Genomic DNA, 22,319 nt, shown 5'->3' with positions numbered 1-22,319 from the left:
ACATATAATGTCGTATATGTGTATAAATGTGTGTTTGTATGTGTGTTTATATGCATATATATTTGTTCATGTTATTTTGGTTCGACACTTTTGAAGTAAGGCTAAGAAATGAATGTACATCAGAAATAAGACAGCTCGTTACGTGCTGCCCACCACTAGAGGAAGGAGCGACTGCATTGACCTGGGAAGAAAAGGAGCCCGTATTTTTAAATACACGAATATTACCACATTATAAAGGAAAATACTCCTTCTTTAGCATTTTTGAATTCTTTCCATGTTTAAAATCAGTTTTCAGTTAAGGCATGAAGCTAATTCTAAAGAAAAATGACTGCGCTTGTTGGTTGGGGGAGAGTTTTCAAAACAGATGGCTGGGTGGTGCTGTATGCCTATGCTGCCGCCCCACGTGTTGAGGGCATCCTGGCTCTGTCCGTGGCATCGTGCTGTGGGCTGGAGGTGGCCAGGGCCAGACGTTCGCCTGCTCCTCAGGAACGCCCCCTGCGATGGACAAGCAGAGGGGACACGTGGGAGGGACGCAAGTGCTGCTGCTTTGCAGCTTCCTGGTGGAGGCACGCAGAGGCTTTGTTATTCTATCATGTAAGAAACCACAAGGCACCGTTTGTACACAACATGCTTTGCAAAACATTGAGGCTGTTTCAGTTTTCCAACTAGCAGGTTACGAGACTTAACCTACATGTCTTGAGCACGTCCCTACCTCTTCTTTGTGTGTCTAGGGTATCGGTGGCTCTCCAGGAATCACAGGTTCTAAGGGTGATATGGGACCTCCAGGAGTTCAAGGATTTCAAGGTAAGACAGTACAGGCCTTGCTGCAGCACCTTGGCAGCAGGAGACGCTGTGTGAGGAGCTTCCTAGTCTTCGGCACTTTAACGCTGATGGCACCGGCGCCATTGTGGCACCGGCGCCATTGTGGCACGAGATACTGTTCTCTTCAAATTAAAAATGGCGTTTCTGTGTGGCAGCCCAATTTGTATGATCTTATGGATGCCTGCATAAAGGCATTCTGATTTTCTCCTTATGAATCAGTGGATCATTAACATCTCAATAAGAAGTCATGGATTGGGGCTACTCATTAATTTATTTGTATATTAAACAAACTTTTTCGGGGTCCGTACCAGCTCCCAGGCACTGCAGTTTTTACTGCTGAGTCAGGTACACATGAAAGGCGAATAAAACAGGCCTCAGCCTCAGGGTGTCTTGTAGTCCAGTTGGGGACATGTGTGAATCAGATTGTGACCAAAACGGTGTCCTCTGCCCCTCTGCTAGTTGATTATTTTACCATTTGTTACGTGCTTATAAAAATGTAGCTTCTGGGTTCTAGAAAAAAGAGTTTCATCAAAGGTTTTACTGAAGTGACAGAAAGAATGCTGTTTTCTTCCTTGAGGGCAAATTGGAAATTTGTTCACCGTCTGTGTGTATGTATACATGTGTATATATGCATATATGTGTGCATATGTATGTGTATATATGTGCCTGCACAAGCAGGTGTGTGAATGTGTATGTATGGGTATACATATGAGTATATGTGTATGTATATGCATTTATCTATGCATTTGTATACATGTGGGTATGTGCACTAGAGAGAGAGGTATACACACACACATATTTGTGTATCATTGAGAATTCTGTGCAAAGATGATATTTTTCCTCTGCTTAGGTGCAAAAGGGCTTCCTGGCCTCCAGGGAATTAAAGGTGATCAAGGAGATCAGGGTGTCCCAGGAGCTAAAGGTAGGAGAGTGTGTTAACCTGTGGCTACCTTACTGGTGCTTTGTGAAAATGTAAAAGCCATGAATGAACAGAATTGGGGTATTTGGTTTTTCACATTGTAAAATGACTTGAAAATCGTTGGAAAACAGTTGATTGAGAATTCTTTGCAGCAAGCTGGCATTTTAACATCCACTTATCTGGAAGTAGAATCTGATAAATCCAGGACTGAGGGAAACTCCAGGGGAGGGGTGCCTGAGGTTCTCGCTGACAAGCTCAGAATTCAAAAACTCCCCAAAGGCTCTAAAGTTAGCTTGAAATCAACCACAGAAAGTTATAATAGGAAAGAAAATCAATCTTGCACTTAGAGACGGGGTGCATTCCTGCTGCACAGTAAAGGGTTCTTCTGGGAATGGTGCTGTTGGCTTCTCCACCAGTGGGAGCCCACAGCGTGAAGGCTCTGCAAACCACGATGTCATCTCACAAGGGAACGGTTTAAGCACAGTGTTCATCCTGTTTCCTCTCTGTAGAGCAGACTATATTTCTAGGGCATCGTTTAATTTTCAAAACCATGTTTTGGGAGAGAGAACGAGAAGCCACGTGCCCTGAGAAGTGGAGCGCCAGGAAGGAGAGGAGAGGAGGGTGTGTGGAAGGGGAGGGAAAGTTGAGGGTGCTGGGCTGAAGACAGGGAGGCCGAGGGGACCTCACACTTTGTGTGGTTCTTACCACATGCCAAGACCTGTTATGCAGAAGAAGGATTAAGTTCATTCAGCACTCAAAGTTCAGGACCAGTGTCATCCTCTGCAGTAGGGTAGGTTTCAGATGAGTGTGGGAAAAGCACCCTCATCGCAGAGCGGCACTCTCCACATCAGAAGCGGGGACGCCTGGGAAGAACAAGCTTCTCTCCCCACCGGGAGGGCTGGCTGTAAGGGGTCCAAGCCCAGAACAAAGTGGGAAGTTACACTGGTGCCCTGGTGCCTTTGCCAGTCCCGAGAGTTCAGGATTTCAGGTTAAGTAATAAAGAAAGATGTTCAGATCGGACATGTTTTGTGAAGACCTGATTCGGGTTTTGAGAATGGTTTTACCTTTGGGAGTATGTTCTGTTTGGATAGCTTCACTTGGGACTCTCCTTGTGAAGCTGTTTCCGCCCTGGCTAAGTGGACAGTGAAATTGATCAATGGCTTCCCTATTTCCACAGGTCTCCCGGGTCCTCCTGGCCCCCCAGGTCCTTATGACATTATCAAAGGGGAGCCTGGGCTCCCTGGTCCGGAGGGACCCCCAGGGCTGAAAGGACTTCAGGGACCTCCAGGCCCGAAAGGCCAGCAAGGTGAGAAGGCTCGGCTTCTACAAGGTGGTATGGGGAACCCAGAGGGGCGGTGGGCAGAGTTCCTCCTCGCCCATGTGTCTAAGACAAGTTTTGGGTAAACTTGTCATGATTAGACACACACATGAATATGACTTTCTTACCTCCCTTCAATGCATATCAAAACCCATGATATTTTTAAAGGGACCTAAAAAAATCCAGAAGAAAATGCAGGAAAAGCTAGAGGAAGACATAACAACACGTCTGTGTTCAGTTAGAAAAACATGGGCTCGAAGAACCAAACCGGATCGTTATCGTTCCCCCTCCCGCTCCTGCTCCAGATGGGGGTGGTGGGCACAGATCTGGAATGGCAGAAATCGGCGCTCTCCATCCGTGCCTGCAGGAGCACTGCCTGATTGGCGCCGTCTGTACTGTTGTCTGTTGCTTCCCGAAATCCTGACCTAGTCTTTCTGCCTGTTTGAACTAAACATCTCCTGTTTCAAGAGCTACTGATAAGGAGTGAGTGGGAAGTAAAGGAGAATGAAAACATTTAAAGTTGAAAAGTAGGATCGGTGAAAATTTAAAGATGCTTAACCATAAGCTGACCAGGCTCAGTGGCTCGCACCTGTGTAATGGCAGCATTTTGGGAGGCTGAGGTGGGAGGATCGCTTGAGCCCAGGAGTTCAAGACCAGCCTGGGCAACATAGGGAGAGTCTGTCTCTACAAAATAATAATTTTTTAAAAAATGAGCCAGGTGTGGTGGTGCATGCCTGTGGTCCCAGCTACCTGGGAGGCTGAGGTGGGAGGATTGCTTGAGCCTGGGGGGTTGAGGCTGCAGTGAGCCAGCCTGAGTGACAGAGTGAGATCTAAGAAAGAAAGAAAGAGAGAAAGAGAAAGGCGGGGGCAGGGAGGGAGGAAGGGAGAAAGCAGGGGAGGGAAGGGAGGGAGGGAAAGAGAAAAAGAAAAAGGAAAGAAAGAAAAAGTTATGTACGTGAACACAAAAAACTATCCATGCTAGTATATCTGTTGCCTAAAAATTGAGACCCCAGAATATGGCTGAGAGGGAAATGTTTATCCCGTCTCTCATTCCCTCCACATTGCCTGCCTTTTCCAAACCAATCTGCCAAACAGTGAGCAATCAGGGAGAACTCAGAACGAGGTGCCCAAACACACCCCCATATGAATATCCAGCTGCTTCTGCAAAGTCTGCACTCGACTTTGTAGGAAGCAACTCCTGGTTGTCCAAGAAAACGTTCTCACCTGCACTCAGACTTCATGCTTGCCTCCTGGAACACTGAAAGTGGCACTTAAGAGAGGAAGAAAAATACAGCTTACTGCCCTACAGGATCATGAATTCTTTGTCCTCTGTCTCAGGTGTGACAGGACTGGTGGGAATACCTGGACCTCCAGGTATCCCTGGGTTTGACGGTGCCCCTGGCCAGAAAGGAGAGACGGGACCTGCTGGGCCTACGGGTAGGTTGTGAGACTTCCAGCCTAATTACCCTCTACCGGGACCTGGGATAGAAGCAGCAGACCCAGGCACGGGGAGAGCAGCCCAATGTAGCTGCAAGTGTTCCTTGAAAGATTTCCGAAGGAGTCTGTTTCTTAGGAGGAATAGGCTCAAATAGAAGAGCTGAAGGAGTGTCTTTTTCTGTGTAGAGACAGATACTGATCAAAGTGTACATTTCCCAGATGTTGTTGAAAGGCAGCCAATAGTGGTGGCCCATGTGGTTTCTTAAGTGGGATGTGAGCTGCAGCTATGAAAATTCTGTTTCAGCAAAGGACAAGGGAAAGTAGAAATGAAAATATGAAAATAAGGCTAGCATTGGCCCAAAGACCTGAGATAAACTTGATTTGCTTCCTTAGGAGAAGGGACACTTGAGTGTCCCATATGGCCAAAAGGCTAAGGCCACTGACTTACTGAACAAAGAGCTCAGCCCAGCAGACCTGGGCGCAGTTTTGCACGCGGCACAATTAGATAGGGGACAGAAGCAGTCCTTGCCTGCGAGGTCCCTCACTGCTCCATTTCCATGTGTAGGCTTTGGGCTGCTATGGAAGAGAAAACGCCCTAAGATGAGGTTGTTTAATAATTCCATAATAATCCTCCCCGAGAGGAACCCCACAATTCCATGTGAATGACATGCATAGAGTCACGTCATTCATTTATTTTCATTTTCATATATGTCATATATTAATTGAACTAAATTGTTCAACCATCTGCTCTGCACCAACACTGTGCTTATAAAAATATCTTGAGGTGCTATGTGAGAAGAAAAAGTTAGGACACCATGAAGGAGACTGGCGGTTGTATTTAGTTAGCCATGCATCTATTTTTGTTTTAGACTTTTTGATAACATGAATAGGTAGGATGCTTTGTGGAAATATATTCAAAACTCTTTGGAGAAAATGAGTTTGAAAGCTTTCAGGGGAGCGTGTTTGCAATTAGAGAAACTAATTTGTCTTCTGTCTTCCAGGTCCAAGAGGATTTCCAGGTCCACCAGGCCCCGACGGGTTGCCAGGATCCATGGGGCCCCCAGGCACCCCATCTGTTGATCACGGCTTCCTTGTGACCAGACACAGTCAAACAATAGATGACCCACAGTGTCCTTCTGGGACCAAAATTCTTTACCATGGGTACTCTCTGCTCTACGTGCAAGGCAATGAACGGGCCCACGGCCAGGACTTGGGTAAGACGTCCGGAGATCTGTGCATTCATTCAGTGTTGGTGTGTTGCGTGCCTTCGTGCACAGGGCTGGACTCGCCTCTGCTGCTGCGGTGAGGCAGCCATGAGTGAAAAAGCAGCCCGGTCCCATTTCCGTCCCTTGATTACAAATATCGATTCAACAGCTCCTGTGTTACTAACGGCAAGCCAAGAAATATAAAGGCTGAACGTTCGAAAATCTTTAATAAAACTTTAGATCTCATCTTCAGATTATCAAGTAGGATCAGGATTCTTGGAGTGCATTTAGTTTGCGTTGTGCCGCTTAACAATTGCTCTTTGTAAAAAAATGTCTACATTATTCTGTCGGAACTTCTCTACAGCTGCTGAGCTCTGCTCCTCTCGTTTAGATCATCAGAAAGCTACGGATCTGTCCCCATTATCTTCGTCTGCCCCAGATATCCTCCACCAAACTGTTTTAATTTTCTGTACCTTTAACTTTTATCAAGGTTAGAATCAGCAAGCTGCTATAGAAAGAGCATCTCTGCATTTTCTGCAAGACTCTTGTTAAAGACATCGCCCAGTTTGTTACTGTCCATTGCATAGTTAAGTTCCCTCTAGCATTCAGTTTTAGGAAAAGGTTTCTTTGTGCTGGTTAACTGGTTTTGCTTCCTTTCGTCAAAAATATCCTAGATAATTCTTCATTCATTTCCATTTCCGTGATCTGTTGACGATACGTTTTTGCTTGTTGTCCAGCTGAAATCCACTTTGCGTGGAGTAGATTGGGAATTACGAAGACGACACCTGACCTGGTCTTCTCCCCTGTCTAGGCACGGCCGGCAGCTGCCTGCGCAAGTTCAGCACCATGCCCTTCCTGTTCTGCAACATCAACAACGTGTGCAACTTCGCGTCACGGAACGACTACTCGTACTGGCTGTCCACTCCTGAGCCCATGCCCATGTCAATGGCACCCATCACGGGGGACAACATAAGACCATTTATTAGTAGGTGAGTCAAGCAGGTGTAGGGACAAATGCGTAATTGAAGAAGAAAAGTCTCTGGTCTGGGCAAGCACATGTTTTCCATTTTTCTCCAAAACGTTCAATCCATTTCCATTTAGTTTGTTACTTGTGATACCCAAGTTTTATAATAGAAGTCAGCCATAAAAATTATTTGCCATAAAAGTCAGTTGGCTGGGCACAGTGGTTCATGTCTGTAATCCCAGCACTTTGGGAGGCTGAGGCCAGAGGATTGCTTGAGCCCAGGAGTTCAAGACCAGCCTGGGCAACATGACAAGACTTCACCTCTACAAAAAATACAAAAATTAGCTGGATGTGGTGGTGCGAGCCTGTGGTCCCAGCTACAAGGGAGGCTGAGGTGGGAGGATCACTTAAGCTTGGGATATGGAGGCTGAAGTGAGCCGAGATCATGCCACTACACTCCAGCCTAAGCAACAGAATGAGACCCTGTCTCAAAAAGAAAGAAAAAAGTCAGTTATCCTCTTTTAAAATTATAGTGCAAAACCATGGCTAGATAATGCCAAGCTTGCCCCTGACTCACTGTGGCGGCTACCTTTCTTCCTATGAGCAAAGTGATGTCACTTGCTTCTTCAGCAAGTGTTAGAACAGTGTTTCTCAATCTTTCCTTTTTTAAAAATAGTAACTTCCCCAAGGAGCCTTTTAAGACAATATTTCTGGAATCATTCCTGCCCCTATGAATTTTTTAAAAATTATTTTTAATTTTGGTAAAATACACATGACATACAATTTACCATCGTAATCATTTTGAAGTGTACAGTTCAGCGGCGTGAAGCGCATTCCCATTGTTGTTTAAACATCACGAGCATCCGTCTCCGGAACCACTGCGCTCCAGCCTGGGCGACAGGAACGAAATTCTGTCTCAAAAGAAAAAAACATTTATTGCTTAGAAATACTCAAAATAATAGTAAAGTGGCCAGTGAACAAATTCATTTGACTAAGAAGCTATTCTGTAATTTTACTTTTTACATATTAAGATAATAAATGATAAAAAAGGATAAAAAGTTCTTTATATCCCCTTCAAAGAAACCAGCAGTCCTTGAATATGCAGAAAGATGGAGCAGTACCAGCTAAGAAGTGCCCTAGCTGAGCGCTTTTCAAGAGAAAAGGGAAAAGTGAAGCGAAGGCTTGAAGCCACTCCTGGGAACACTCCTGCCCGGCTGGCGTGATCTGTGCCTCTCGCCCAGCCCCTACCACTAGATGAACATGCCCTGTTTGGAGGATGACCAGAGTTGGGTGCCAGGCAGGTCCTGGCAGATCACAGTTTAGTGAAAGAGCTGTGCCATGTGGGACCATGGATCAGAAGGGCTGGAAGGCACCTTCTATGTGGGAAAATCTTAGCTCTTTGATCCCCTTACATGAAAATCTCTACCAACAGTTTTCTTTGATTTTTTTTGAGCTATAAGAAAACTTATCTTATAGGTCTTAAAATGGAGAATATCATTCATTACACCTCCAGAATGACACTTTTCAGAACACAGGCAATACTTCATCTGTGCCAGTGGCTGCCAAGTAGTGACTGTTTTGAGACTTTTCTTGCTTGGAACCCTGCCTGAGAACGAGAAGGAAAAGTGACAACTTTTGTGGGTTTCTTTTTTAGCTTCCGTTACACAACAGGTAGAAAATGACCATTCGTTTCTGTGTCTCCTATTTCTCTTCTTGACATTCTTGACATTTGACCTTGATTCATTCGAAGACACAGGAGCTCTGGCAGGCATTGGTGGTGCTCCAGAAACAGGTCTAAGTGAAGCTGTGTGTCTGAGACCAGCATTTCTGTAATGCATTCTCTCTCTGTGATTGCTTTCAGTAACATACCCCTGGTCTGTGGGCACCAACAAGAGTCTAAGATTTCTGATCCTTTTAATCCTGAGACAGACTTATAAAACCAGTGGAGATGCATTACACCTTAGAGTCTAAGCAACATTTTCCACTTAATATGTAATTAGACCAGAAAGTCCTGAAACGTCCCAGAACTTTACATTTCCAGATCTTTACATCTTTGTTAGTTGACACAAAGAAGCTCAGCTAAAGAGATCTTCCCAGGCGCATCCTTGAAGCCGCTGCCCTTGCATCAGTTCTGCCTCTGTCTCCCTCTTGTAGAGCGGCTGCCCCTTTCTCCCTGTCTCTGAGCACGTAGGTTTCCATGGTTACTTAACTTAGAGGTTTCCCACTTCTCAGAACTTGTACAGGTTCCTTCTCAGGACTTCCCTTTCGAGAGATCCTAAAGCTTAATTTTAGAAATAGCAAATGACATAAAATCCTTCATTTCGAGCAGAAAAGGTGGTGATTTTACTGCTTTCATCCTGATACTAGGACACAATATTCTAAGTACTTGCTCGCTTTCTGCAGACAAGGCTCACGAGGTAACTACTGATTGCTAATTGCTCTGACGAAAAGACTCCGGCTTGAGAGCAAGGAGAGCCACGTTTTAGTTCAGTCTTGGACACAGCTAACCCTGGCCTTAGTGTCTTCATATGCAATATGGAGAGTTTGGCCATGTGAATTTTCAGGAACCATACAGCTCTTTAAGCCTGCAGTGGGGCAGGACCACCCTCTCTATAGCCCCTTGAATCCATCAGCCCAGAGACAGTCTGAAAAAGACAAAGCTCTTCCCTCCAGGCTGTATTTCTAGGTCTCCTGTCTAGCAAACAGATGGCGGCAGATGTATAAGGCCAATTTCAGTCACTGTTGTTTAACTGAACCTTTTAATTTGTCTGCATTTGGGTGAATAAAATAGAAAATTGCACACCACACACACACACACACACACACACCCCCACCAAGTCCATGGGAAATCAAATGACTCATTCAGTCCCACTGCCCCTTCTGATCCACTTTCATGCAAATGTCCCAGTGTAACTAGGTGTAATTATTAACACCATTTATAGTCATTTATCAGCATTGTTAACACTCTGTTCATTTTGTGACTCGAATGTAATTATTCACTGTTGGTGTTTAATTATTTTTTTAAACAAAGCATTATCCCACCATCAAGGGTTCCCATCATTGAGAGGGTCTTAGTCAGAACACTGTGCTGTTTTAATTTATTTCTGGTGCAGTCCCAAGGCTGAGCTGAGCCAGCCTGGCTTGGAAGTCATCCTGTCCTTGGGTGGATCCTCTGGGGGTCACTTCAGCTGCAGTGGATGCTGACGGCCTCGGACCTTGAGCCCCTGAGCCCAGGGGGCAGCCCCGAAAATAAGTTTCCCGCAAGAGGCCCATGTGGACATTCAGCCTCAAGTTCATTAAAGCCTGGATTATTTGTCTTACTCAACTCACTAAGTGCATTTCTTACACTAAAGATTATTTATGGCATCAAACAAACTGTTGCATTCCAGAAGGAGTAGCTCTTGGATTTCACCAGCTTTTTCTCTGAAGCATTCCTTGTGCTTGTGGGAATACATACTCATTGTTGAAAAGACTGGAAAAGACTCAGACACACAAAGAAGAAAAGTCACCTGTAACCCCAGCCCCTCCAGGAGAGCCTCTGTTGGAGCTTGGCCTTCTTATTTTTCCCTTCTACAAGACAAATGGCTAAATAACGCATGTTGGATCTATTTTTTAAACAATTTTTTAGAAGCAGGTCTCGCTATGTTGCCCAGGCTGGAGAGTCGTGTCACACAGGCAGGCTGAGCATAGCTCCCTGCAGCCTCGAACTCCTGGCCTCAGGCAGTCCTCCTGCCTCAGCCCCCCGAGTAGCCGGGACAGCAGTCCTGAGTCCTGCCCTATTTGAATTGAATGTTTTAATCCTGAGACGGGCTTATAAAACCAACGAGGAGGTGCTAAACCTGAGTCTAAGCAGTGGGCACAACATTTTTGACTTTGTGTAATTGGAGCGGAAAGACTGTGTGAGGACGCTGAGTGTAGGTAACAACTGTTGTGCGTGGAGGGCAGCCTCTGCCCTGTGCCCAGCTCTGCTGAGTGTCTCTGCTCCACTTCCAGGTGTGCTGTGTGTGAGGCGCCCGCCATGGTGATGGCCGTGCACAGTCAGACCATTCAGATCCCTCCGTGCCCCAGCGGGTGGTCCTCGCTGTGGATTGGCTACTCTTTTGTGATGGTAAGTGTCTGGGGAGATGTCATATTTCTCCGGAAGAACCCCACCCACGCCCCATAGTTGCCTCTGTCTGGTGCCTCCACGCCTTGGACTTCTCTGCATCTCACTGCTGAAGCCCCTCCTTCCTCCTCTGACCGTCCCCTTCCAAAGCATGTCCAGAAGCCTGGCCTGCTCTGCGTGGCGACAGTAGGGGTCTCTGGCACCAGCCAGAACCCTCCTCTGCTCACAGTCAAGGGTGGGATGAGCATCTTCCTGGACATGCAGGCCCGGGCCTCTGCTTCCCTGGGGGTGCTCCGCTCAGGTGCTCGGCAGCTCTGTTCCAGCTCTGGCAATGTGAACAGCTTCTCTATGCAACCAGCTTCTCCATACGACCAGCTTCTCTATGTCAGCAGCTTCTCCATTTGAGCAGCTTCTCTATATGACCAGCTTCTCCATATTATCAGTTCTCCATAAGTCTAGTTTCTCTATATGACCAGCTTCTGCATATGTTTCTCTACCTGACCAGCTTCTCTCTATGACCAGCTTCTGCATATGACCAGTTTCTCTATATGACCAGCTTCTCTCTATGAGGAGCTTCTCTATATGACCAGCTTCTCTATATGACCAGCTTCTCTCTATGACCAGTTTCTCTATATGACCAGCTTCTCTATATGACCAGCTTCTCTATATGAGCAGCTTCTCTATATGACCAGTGCTCTATATGAGCAGCTTCTCTACATGGAGTGGAGGCCTCTTTCATGGGAAGGAGGAGGAGAGCCTGCGTGTGGGGGTACACATTCTACTACACCGTGCACGAGCTTGAAAGCGAAAGCCTCCGTTAGGGAGGGAGCACCGAGGACTGGCTGTGGCCCTCTTGGGCTGGTGCAGCCTGAGACCCTTCCCACGGGGCAAGGACTGCTCTCCTATCCCCAGGGCTTCCCTTCCCCACAAAAGCCAACTGAAACAGAAAACAAGGCCCCTGTCTGATACGCCCATTGTAGCTTATTTTATTCTGTCGCCTCAGTTGACAGTATTGATTAAATATATCCAAGTCCTGAGGTTGTAAGATCAGGGTCCTCCTGGAATTTGCCAATTCCCAGTAAACACCCTACGCACACATCTGCATGCTCATTGGAAGTCCTGGTTCCATCTTCACAGTGTCAGGCATGGGTAAGTTGTACATTTGACCCACAGATGGATGTTATTTATTATCTGACTGACAGGGAACAGGGCTTTGTAGCTATTTTCTTCTGCAAATTATTCCAATTGTAGAAAAAATTGACAGGAAACCCATTTTTTAAATGTTTGAGTGAGGACACAATGCAGTTAGCAGGGTCGCCCGTGGATGGCACAGAGCCTGCCCTGTGCCCAGCTGTGTGCGAGGCGCCCACCGTCACAATGGGGCATCATGGCGATTCCCTTCTACTGGACTTTTCTTCTGCCTTTCTACACGTTTTTTCCAAGTGTAGAAAAAGTAGGCAGGAAAGCAGTTTTTAAAGTGTTCGTGCATGGATACAATTTGATGGTGCGGTTTGCGGGGCTGATTGTGCTGCAGTTAGACTCTTCCTGCCTCAGCGCCGCCACCAGACTAACAGGCTGTTCCAATGATTCCAAGTGCTGCATTGTGGCTACTTGATCGAGAGAGCCAAAAAGGTTGAAAATGCTGTCTAGAGAAATCAGGACACTAGCAATGATATAAGAAGCCATTTTCATTAAAAGGGAGATGGGGTTTATCACTCCATAATCATGAGAAATACTAAGTGGACTCTCTGTATGTCAGAGGAAACCCACAGTTGCACTGAGGAGCCACAGGAAAGCCATTGCTGCCACCAACCCTTGTCCAGGTGCCACACAGACCTGAAACAGTGATTGCCTGTAATTTCTCTGAATCAGGAGCAAACAACAATAATGAGCTTCTAAGAACAGTGTCTTCCAGCACCTCCTCTGAGTTCTCAGGACGGTGGCTCTGCTCTGGAGGTCTGGAGACCCCTGTCCTTGCCTCTGCTCCACCTTGAAGCTGTGTGATCCTGGTCAGATCCCAGAATGTCCTCATTTGGAATCAGTGGTCTTAGCCTTGTCCTCAAAGGTCCCTTGTGTCTCCAAAATTCTTGAGTTCCCATTTCTCATATCTGAAATAATAGTCACAGGGATCCATCGTAATGTCTTAGTCAAGGTTGTGTGTCATTCATTTTAAGGCCTTGGTTTCTGAGTCCAGGTAGGTCCTACTTAAACCTGCTAGACCAAAATGCAATTTGATGAAGTTACAATAGTAGCTGTTTTTCTTTCTCTTTTTAAAGAAAAAATATTGATGATTATTCTTTACCTTATTATAAGATAAACAGCATCTAATACAGCAAATACAGGAATGCATTTGTGAAGTCTGATTCCATAGCAGTTGGTTACAGCATCATTTGCACATTTTGGCATTGCCTTGTGCTCCACATTAGAATGGGTTAGAGTGTTTCAAAACTAATACACAGCGAGCACATTTAAACTCTAATAAAGCTGGGCTCGTCACCTATTTGGGGAGCAGCTGTTGGATGTTCCCTGGTGCCCTGTTGAGCACTACGGGCACCCCCAGCCATGTGGGGACAGACTTGCTGGCCAGCGCGAGCATTTGGGCACAGTGTGTCCTGTGGTGATCACACGAGGCTACAGTATATGGCTTTCCAGAGGGAACACCCTGGCACCTTGCTGGGAAGGATCGATCTCTCTCCGGGTTTTTGGGGAGGGAACCTCTGACTCATGGCTTGCATCTGTTCTGCAGCACACCAGTGCTGGTGCAGAAGGCTCTGGCCAAGCCCTGGCATCCCCCGGCTCCTGTCTGGAGGAGTTTAGAAGTGCGCCATTCATCGAATGTCACGGCCGTGGGACCTGTAATTACTACGCAAATGCTTACAGCTTTTGGCTCGCCACCATAGAGAGAAGCGAGATGTTCAAGTAAGTGGGAGCGCTGCTCTTTTGCAGCGTGCTGGCCCCTTTGTGGCTTTATTTTTTAATCATCTGTGATCCATAACAGCTTCCAATGCAAAGTCTCATAGGTGGTTAGTAATGAATATTTGATGCTGCTTGACACGGGCAGATGACCAGGATGATTTTCAAAGGCAGACCCTGGGTCATAGGTTTAATTTTTCATTTACTGAAGAACCGTGAAAGACAAAGGTCGTTTTCCATTTTTTTTTTCTAGGCGAATGTACTAAAATGTAATTAAAGCAACTGAAATCTCCAAACAGAGCATGTTTAAAACACAGTGTCTTGAATAATCCTGGGAAGAAGTGAGCAGCCCTCATTTTCCTCCCACTTATAACCGTGAATGTAATGTGCACTTTGTGTAAGTTCTGAGTGACTTCACAAGTTATTTTTTTAGACCTGTGCAAATAAAAATTAATTTCAGCACAAATTGAGCTGAAATGGAGAGGGAAGACCCTTCCTTTCTTTTCCATTACCAAAATCTCACCTTTAAAGACTGTCCCAAGTGGCTGCTAACCTTGCAGGAGTTGACTGGGAGCCGGGCGGCGTCCGAAGGCTGGGAGCGCATAATGAACCCTCTATCCCAGCACCAGCTGCAGCTCCCCCTGGGGCCCACCGGGAGGCTGGTGGAGCTGGCACTGCTGCTTACTGTTCATTTCCAAAACAAGTGCTTCTCACCCTGGAGATAAGCCTTTCCGTCTTCACCTTTTTGGAGAGAATTACATGGAACTCTGCTATGGTCCTGCCTCGTTCCAGCTTAGATCATAAGAGGCAGAATAACATGCTCACTCCTCTTGTTACTCATCCAAAAAGTGCCATGTGCCTAACTGGTGGTTCATTAGAGGCTTTCAGGGAGCTGGAAACTTGACATCAATGCTGCAAATAGAGTTTAGCCATTCACTACCAAAATGAGCGCACTTTGTTCACGCTCCAGCCCCTGGCACGTCCTCTTCTAGGGTTGATAGGTAATGATGGGATTTTTTTCTTTTGAACCAGCAGCCTGATACAATAAACTAAAATGTTTTCTGGAAGAAAATTAGGCAAGATCCCATTAATTTAAATAATAAATTTGAGGGCACTAGAATTTACACCAAAAGTAGCTGAAGTAAGCAGCCTCAATCTTAGGACAAGGCACTGTCATGAATGACTATTTTAATTTTAATAGAATTTTCTCAGTACCAATTTTGGTTCAGATTTTACCTTTTCAATAATCAAAATAATGTAGAGTTCCTAAGCTTGAGAAACATCTGGGACATTAAATGTCTTTACCTCTTTTGGGCCTCAAAGCAGACCATCTGCATAGAAATCCTTCAAGAGTTATAAAAGTATTTCGAGGTCTAGGGAATTACCCCGGATTTATTACTCATCACATCACTCCCCAAATATTTAATGAACACTTACTATGTGTGCAAAGTGTTGCAGAGAATAGTATCTTCTTGCCCTGGAAATGTTTATGATCTAGTGGAGGAGGAGGAGGCAGGGAGGCACAGAGGGGAATGCCCAGGGCTTCGGAGTCAGACGGATGTGGCGGGACTTCAGCTGTGCCCTGCGGGGCTGAAGTGTGCACTGGGCAGGTGTCAGGGCCCGGGTGTGCAGCTGGTACTGCGCAGCGCTCTGTGTGCATGAGGCCACACCTGCAGTGTGCCCAGCACATCTCTGCTCACGGTAAGGTGGACAGCAGTCACTGGGAGGTACCAGGTTGGGGCCTGATGCCGGGGGCTGGGCCGATCCCTTTGAGATTTCTGAGCAGGGCAGGCATGCCATGTTTCTGATGTGCTGTGAGCTGATGGCCAATGCTCTGTCTCTGTGTTATATTGCAGGAAGCCTACGCCGTCCACCTTGAAGGCAGGGGAGCTGCGCACGCACGTCAGCCGCTGCCAAGTCTGTATGAGAAGAACATAATGAAGCCTGACTCAGCTAATGTCACAACATGGTGCTACTTCTTCTTCTTTTTGTTAACAGCAACAAATCCTAGAAATATATCCTGTGTACCTCACTGTCCAATATGAAAACCATAAAGTGCCTTATAGGAATTTGCATAACTAACACACTCTGCTTCATTGACCTCTACTTGCTGAAGGAGAAAAAGACAGCAATAAGCTTTCAATAGTGGCATACCAAATGGCACTTTTGATGAAATAAAATATCAATCTGTTCTGCAATCCAATGCACTGATGTGTGAAGTAAGAACTCCATCAGAAAACCAAAGGGTGCTAGGAGGTGTGGGTGCCTTCCATACTGTTTGCCCATTTTCATTCTTGTATTATAATTAATTTTCTACCCCCAGAGATAAATGTTTGTTTATATCACTGTCTAGCTGTTTCAAAATTGAGGTCCCTTGGTCTGTACAAATAATAGCGATGTAAAAATGGTTTTTTGAATCTCCAAATGGAATTACAGACTCAGTAGCATGTTTTCCAACCCCCAAATAGAAATTTCTATCTTTCTGCTCTGTGTGGTACTATGCAGCTGCTTTTGCAGAAATCACAACTTTCCTGTGGAATAAAGATGGTCCAAAAATAGTCGAAAATTAAATATATATATATATATTAGTAATTTATATAGATGTCAGCAATTAGGCAGATCAAGGTTTAGTTTAACTTCCACTGTTAAAATAAAGCTTACGTAGTTTTCTTCCTTTGAAAGACTGTGCTATCCTTTAACATAGTTTTTAAAGACTAGGATATTGAATGTGAAACATCCGTTTCCATTGTTCACTTCTAAACCAAAAATGATGTATTGCCAAAACCAAACCCAGGTTCAGGAATATGGTGTCTATTATAGTGAAACATGTACTTTGAGCTTATTGTTTTTATTCTGTATTAAATATTTTCAGGGTTTTAAACACTAATCACAAACTGAATGACTTGACTTCAAAAGCAACAACCTTAAAGGCCGTCATTTCATTGGTATTCCTCCTTCTGCATCCTGGCTTGAAAAACAGCTCTGTTGAATCACAGTATCAGTATTTTTACACCTAGCACATTCAGGCCATTTCCGTGGTTTCTCATGAGCTGTGTTCACAGACCTCAGCAGGGCATCGGACGGACCGCAGGAGGGCAGATTCGGACCACTAGGCCTGAAATGACATTTCACTAAAAGTCTCCAAAAACATTTTTAAGACTACTAAGGCCTGTTATGTAATTTCTTTAAATGTGTATTTCTTAAGAATTCAAATTTGTAATAAAACTATTTGTTTAAAAATTAAGCTTTTATTAATTTGTTGCTAGTATTGCCACAGAAGCATTAAAAGAAACTTACTGCACAAGCTGCTAATAAATTTGTAAGCTTTGCATACTTTAGATCATTTTGATTTTGCACTTCTTCCAAATGAGAGTCACAGACTGGGGGTGAGTTATAGTGATTACAACAAGGAAAAAAAATATTGGTGTTCTCTCTCCCTTCCTCTTTCGCCACCTCCTCATTCCCTCCCTTGCATTCTTCCATCTGTCTCCCCACACAGCTGCCATCCATCTCTCCATCCACCATTCATTCATTGTACAAATGCCACTTCCCAGGCATGGGTTAAATGTGAGATAAGCAGAGATGAATAGCACACATACATAGCCATTAAGGGTGAATCCACTGGGGGCTTGGAACTGAGATTTTACTTATACAGTAGATAGGAGTGGAGCAGAGGGCTGGATTCCAAGTATTATTTGATGTAGAAAAAAAAAATAGGTGGCAGATTTCTTTTCCCTAATGACTTAAGCTTCAGTTTGAACTGGATCAGAATACAGTCCATGGAGAATCAGTGTTACTGAATACTCAGGGAAAAGCTCTCAATATGGTGATGTTCTCAGTTAAGTCACCCACCAGAGCTGCCGTGAAGACAAAGGACCGCAGATGAAGACAGCACGGTGCTCCAGGCAGCCCATGCGGCAGGACTCAGTTCGTCACCTTTTCCTTACCTTTGACAAAACCAATGAAAAGAGTTCTTTTACTCTCCTTAGTATATAGAACAGCAGAGAAGAAAATTAAAATCATTAGGCATAGTTTCTACTGAAGTTACTGAGCGGTATTAAGCACTTTAGAGCATTTTGTATATGTATATATGTTTTGTATACAAAATTTATATATATGTGTATATATGTAGTATAACATATACAAACTTGTATCCAAAATTTTGTATACAAAATATGTATACATACATAAATTTGTATCAAGTTCATTTATCATGTTTGTTATATACAATTCAGTATCCCTAGGGAAGTACAAAGAAGATAGAACCCTGTGGATCCCAACATTCAAATCCCATGAATCTTATACATGTTATTCTGAAGCACCTTTTATGTGTTTAAATTAACTTACAGTAAAGCTGACTTATTTGATGCACAGTTCTGTGAATGTTGAACATACAAGTAGGTTCACGTAGCCACAACCAAATCAGCACACAGAACAGTTTAATCACCGAAATCCTCCTTCAACCCCTACCATGTACAGCACTCTCATGCACCCTAACCTGGCCATCATCCATGGAAGTCTCCCCCATCATAGATCGTCTATTCAAGACTGGAATAATAGATTTTTGAAACTGTCTTCTTTCACTCAGCATAATGTATTTGACATTTCCTCTAAGTCATTATGTGTATCAACAATTTATTCCTTTTTATTGCTGAGTCAGATGGCATTTTGTAGACATACCACACTTATCTGTTCACCTGTTGAAGGATATTTGGGTTGTTTCTGGGTTTTGGTGTTTATAGATAGAAATAAACATTCACATTCAGGTTTGCATGTGAATGGAAGTCTTCATTACTTTCGGGTAAATGCGCAGTGCTGTTAAGACAGCTATGTCATCGGGAGGGTGTGTTTAACGTTCTAAGGAGCTGCCAAACCACCTTGCAGCATGGCTGCACCGTGCTGCCTTTCCAGCAGCAACCGATGCGGGCTTCAGTGACTTCACATCCCCTCCAGCATTTGGCATTGCCAGCTTTTTTTTTTTTTTTTTTTGTGGTCTCCTCACAAGTATATAGCGGCATTAACTATGATTCATTTGCATTTCTCTATTGGTTAAAGATGTTGAACATTTTTTGCCTGTCTGTATATCCTTTTTATTTTGAAATATCTATTAAGCCTTTGCTAAATCCTCAGTTTTTGTTTATTTTTTTTTTAGATGGGATCTTACTCTGTTGCCCAGGCTGTAGTGCAGTGGCACAACCTTGGCTCACTGTAACCTCCACCTCCTGGGCTCAAGTGATCCTCCCACATCAGCCTCCTGAGTAGCTGGGACTACAGGCGTGTGCCAATTCACACAGCTAATTTTTTTGTATTTTTTAGAGACTGGGTTTCACCATGTTGTCTAAGCTGGCCTCAAACTTCTAGACTCAAGTGATCTGCCCAATTCGGCCTCCCAAAGTGCTGGGATTATAGGTGTGAGCCACCACACCTGGCTCCTTTGCTCAATTTTTCAATTGGACTGCTCGTTTTCATACTGCTGCATTCTGAAACCTATTTGCACATTCTGGTTACAGGTCCTTGCCCACACTTAGGATTTTCCAATTTTTGATTATAACCATCTTAGTGGATATAAAAGGGTCATGGTTTTGATTTGCACTTTCATGATGCTGTGCATCTTTTTAATGTGCTTCTTGGCTATTTATATATTGGGTAGACATTTGAAAGGTCTACTCAATTTCTTCTCCATTTTAAATTAGGTTGCTTGTCTTTTTGTTATTTATTTATTTTTGAGACAGGGTCTCACTCTTTCACCCAGGCTGGAGTCCAGTGGCACAATCATGGTTCACTGCAGCCTCAACCTCCCAGGTTCAGGCGATCTTCCCACCTCAACCTCCCGAGCAGCTAGGACTACAGGCATACGCCACCAAACTCAGCTAATTTCTCTAATTTTTTTTTTTTTTTTTTGTAGAGATGGGGTCTCATTATGTTGCCAGGGTGGTCTCAAACTCTTGCCCTCAAGTGACCCTCCTGCTTGGGCCTCCCAAAGTACTGGGATTACAGTCGTGCACCCGTGCCTGACCCATCTTTTTGTCGTTTAGTTGTAAGCATTCTTCATATATTCTGAATAAGAGACCCTTATCAGACATATGATTTGCAAATATATTTTCTTATTATGAAGATTGTCTTTTTACTTTCTTAATAATGTACTTTAGTGCACAAAGATTATCGTTTTTTCATCTATTTTCATCTGTTGCTCATGCCTTTAGTGTTATATCTAAGAATCCATTGCCAGATCCAAGGTCATGGATATTTACTCCTGTGTTTTCCTGTCTATTTCTTCCTTTTCTTATTTTACACACACACGTGCACGTGTGCGCACGCGCGCGTGCACACACACACACACACACAGAGTTTTTTTTTTTCTTGCCTTTTTGTACTTTCCAGAATTTTTACTACAATGTCAAGAGTGGTAAATATGGGCATTCTTCCCTTGTTCTTGATCTTAAGAAAAAAACATTTAGTCTTTCATCATTAAATATGATGTTAACTATAGGGTTAAAAAAACAACAACAGATGCTTTTATTCCTGTAAGTATCATGAGTGGATATCAAATGTTGTCAAATGCCTTTTCTGCATCAACTGGTGTGATTATATGGGCTTTCCTCTTCGGATTGTTAATACCGTGGATGAAAGTGATTGATAATCAAAGATCAGACCAGCTTTATATTTCGGGGATAAAGCCCACTTAGTCATGGTATATTATTCTTTTTACATATTGAGCATTTGGTTTGCTAGTACTTTACTGGGGTTTCTTGTGTCTGTGTCAGTGAAGTGCTTTTAACTTTATTTTCTTATATTATCTTTGGCTTTTCTGTCAAATAATGCCATTTGCAAAAAAGAAAAAAAAAAAGAGCTGGGAAATGTTCCCATCTCTTCTGTTTTCTGGATGGAAGACATTACTTAGAATTGTTATTATTATCCTTTTTTAGATGTTTATTGGAATTTGCCAATAAAACCATTTGGGCCTACAAATTTCCTTTCTTAGTAGGTTTTCAACTATAAATTTAATTTACAAACAGTTATAGGACTATTTAGGATATTTATTTCATCTTGGATGAGTTAGGTAACTTTTTCTTTCAAGGGCTGGTTCATACTAAGTTGTCAAATTTGTGTGTGTAGAGCTATTCCTGCTATTTCCTTACCTCTATGTCTGTGAAGCCCGTAGATGCATTCATTTTTTCTTTTCCGGTATTGAACATTTTCATCTTCCAGCTTTTTCTGTGTCAAATTCATTAGAAGTTTGTCAATATTATTGATCTTTTTGAAGAAACAGCTTTTGGATTTACTGATTTTTTTCTATTGTTTTTCCACTTTCAGTTTCATCAATTGTTTTTCTTATCTTTATTATTTCCTTTCGTGTTCTTATTTTGTGTTTATTTTGCTCTTCTTTTCTAGTTCCTTGTAAGGAACTTTTCATGTAAGCTTACATGATTGATTTGAGACTTTTTTCTTTTTAAATGTAAGCATTTGATGCTATATATTTATTTCCCTCTAGGCACTGATTCACCTGCATCCCATGAATTTTATGTTGTATTTTCATTTACATTCAATTCAAAGTAAGTTTTAACTTCCTTGATACTTCCTTTGATCCACGGTTTATTTGCAAGTATGTTGCTTAGTTTCCAAATGTTTGTAGATTTTCTGTTATATTTCTGTATTCAGTATCTGGTTTAATTTCATTATGGTCACAGTACATACTACACATGCTTTCAATAATTGTGCATTCATTAAGGTTTCCTTTATTCTTTCTTGGTGAATGTTCTATGTACTATTGAAAAGAATATGTAGTCTATTAGTGATCGATAGGTTGTTCTAAAAATGTATGATTTATAGAATTTATGATCCACTTGGTTGATGGTATTGTTCAGTTCTTTTACATCCCTGTAATTTCCTGTTTATAGTTCTGTCATTTACTGAGAGATGAATGTTGAGGTTTCCAATATTTGTTATAGATTTTTAAATTTCTTCTTTCAGTTGGAAAAGTTTGCTTTTTCTATTTTTAAGTTCCATTATTTTGTGTGCACCCAGTTAGTATTGTTCTGTCTTCCTGGTGAGTCAACTATTTTATCATTATACTATCTGCCTTTTTGTATTTGAGAATTATTTTTTGCTCCAAAATCTACTTTGTCTAATATTAATATAGTGACTCCACCTTTCTTTTGATTGCCATTTGCTTGATAAGTCTTCTCTACATTTTTATTTGTGCCCTATCTATATTATTATATTTGAAGTGAGGTTCTTGCTGACAACAGATAGTTGGGTCATATTTTTCAAATCTATTCTGGCAATCTTTGCCTTTTAATTAATGTATTTAGACTGGGCTTCAGTTTAAAGTGATTGGATTTAAGTCTAGCTTTTTATTATTGGTTTTCTATATCTACTGCTGATTTTCCCTTTTATTTACACATTTTCTAGTTTGCTATTTTAGCTTACTTGTGTTGTTTCCTACATTGGTATATTTTTAAAGCTCAGGAGAAGAAAAGTCTTTCATATTTATCTATTTCCCATTTATATTTTACTTCTTTTATTCTTGATATTTCAGTGTCTTTTTTTATCGTTTTTCTTACGTCCAAAAAACTTCCCTTAACAATTCTTTTAGAGTAATATGTATTCTTTCAGTTTTTCTTCATTTGAAAAAA

General features: G+C 43.0%; 1 protein-coding gene across 1 annotated transcript in view; it reads left to right on the top strand.

The window, feature by feature from the left end:
- Positions 1-17,021, top strand: part of COL4A1 (collagen type IV alpha 1 chain) — a 149,647-nt gene extending 132,626 nt beyond the window's left edge. Inside the window, exons 45-53 of the mRNA XM_017501855.2 lie at positions 732-804; positions 1,673-1,744; positions 2,919-3,047; positions 4,398-4,496; positions 5,498-5,710; positions 6,513-6,690; positions 10,659-10,773; positions 13,517-13,689; positions 15,540-17,021. Coding sequence (XP_017357344.1) covers positions 732-804; positions 1,673-1,744; positions 2,919-3,047; positions 4,398-4,496; positions 5,498-5,710; positions 6,513-6,690; positions 10,659-10,773; positions 13,517-13,689; positions 15,540-15,621 — 1,134 coding nt within the window. The 3' untranslated portion in view covers positions 15,622-17,021. The remainder of the gene's footprint in view (positions 1-731; positions 805-1,672; positions 1,745-2,918; positions 3,048-4,397; positions 4,497-5,497; positions 5,711-6,512; positions 6,691-10,658; positions 10,774-13,516; positions 13,690-15,539) is intronic.
- Positions 17,022-22,319: the final 5,298 nt, after the last annotated feature.

This window comes from Cebus imitator, unplaced genomic scaffold, assembly GCF_001604975.1.
Source record: "Cebus imitator isolate Cc_AM_T3 unplaced genomic scaffold, Cebus_imitator-1.0 Scaffold14, whole genome shotgun sequence".
Taxonomy (NCBI): Eukaryota; Metazoa; Chordata; class Mammalia; order Primates; family Cebidae; genus Cebus; species Cebus imitator.
Note: the sequence above shows the minus strand (reverse complement) of the source record. Positions and strands in the feature narration are given on the sequence as shown.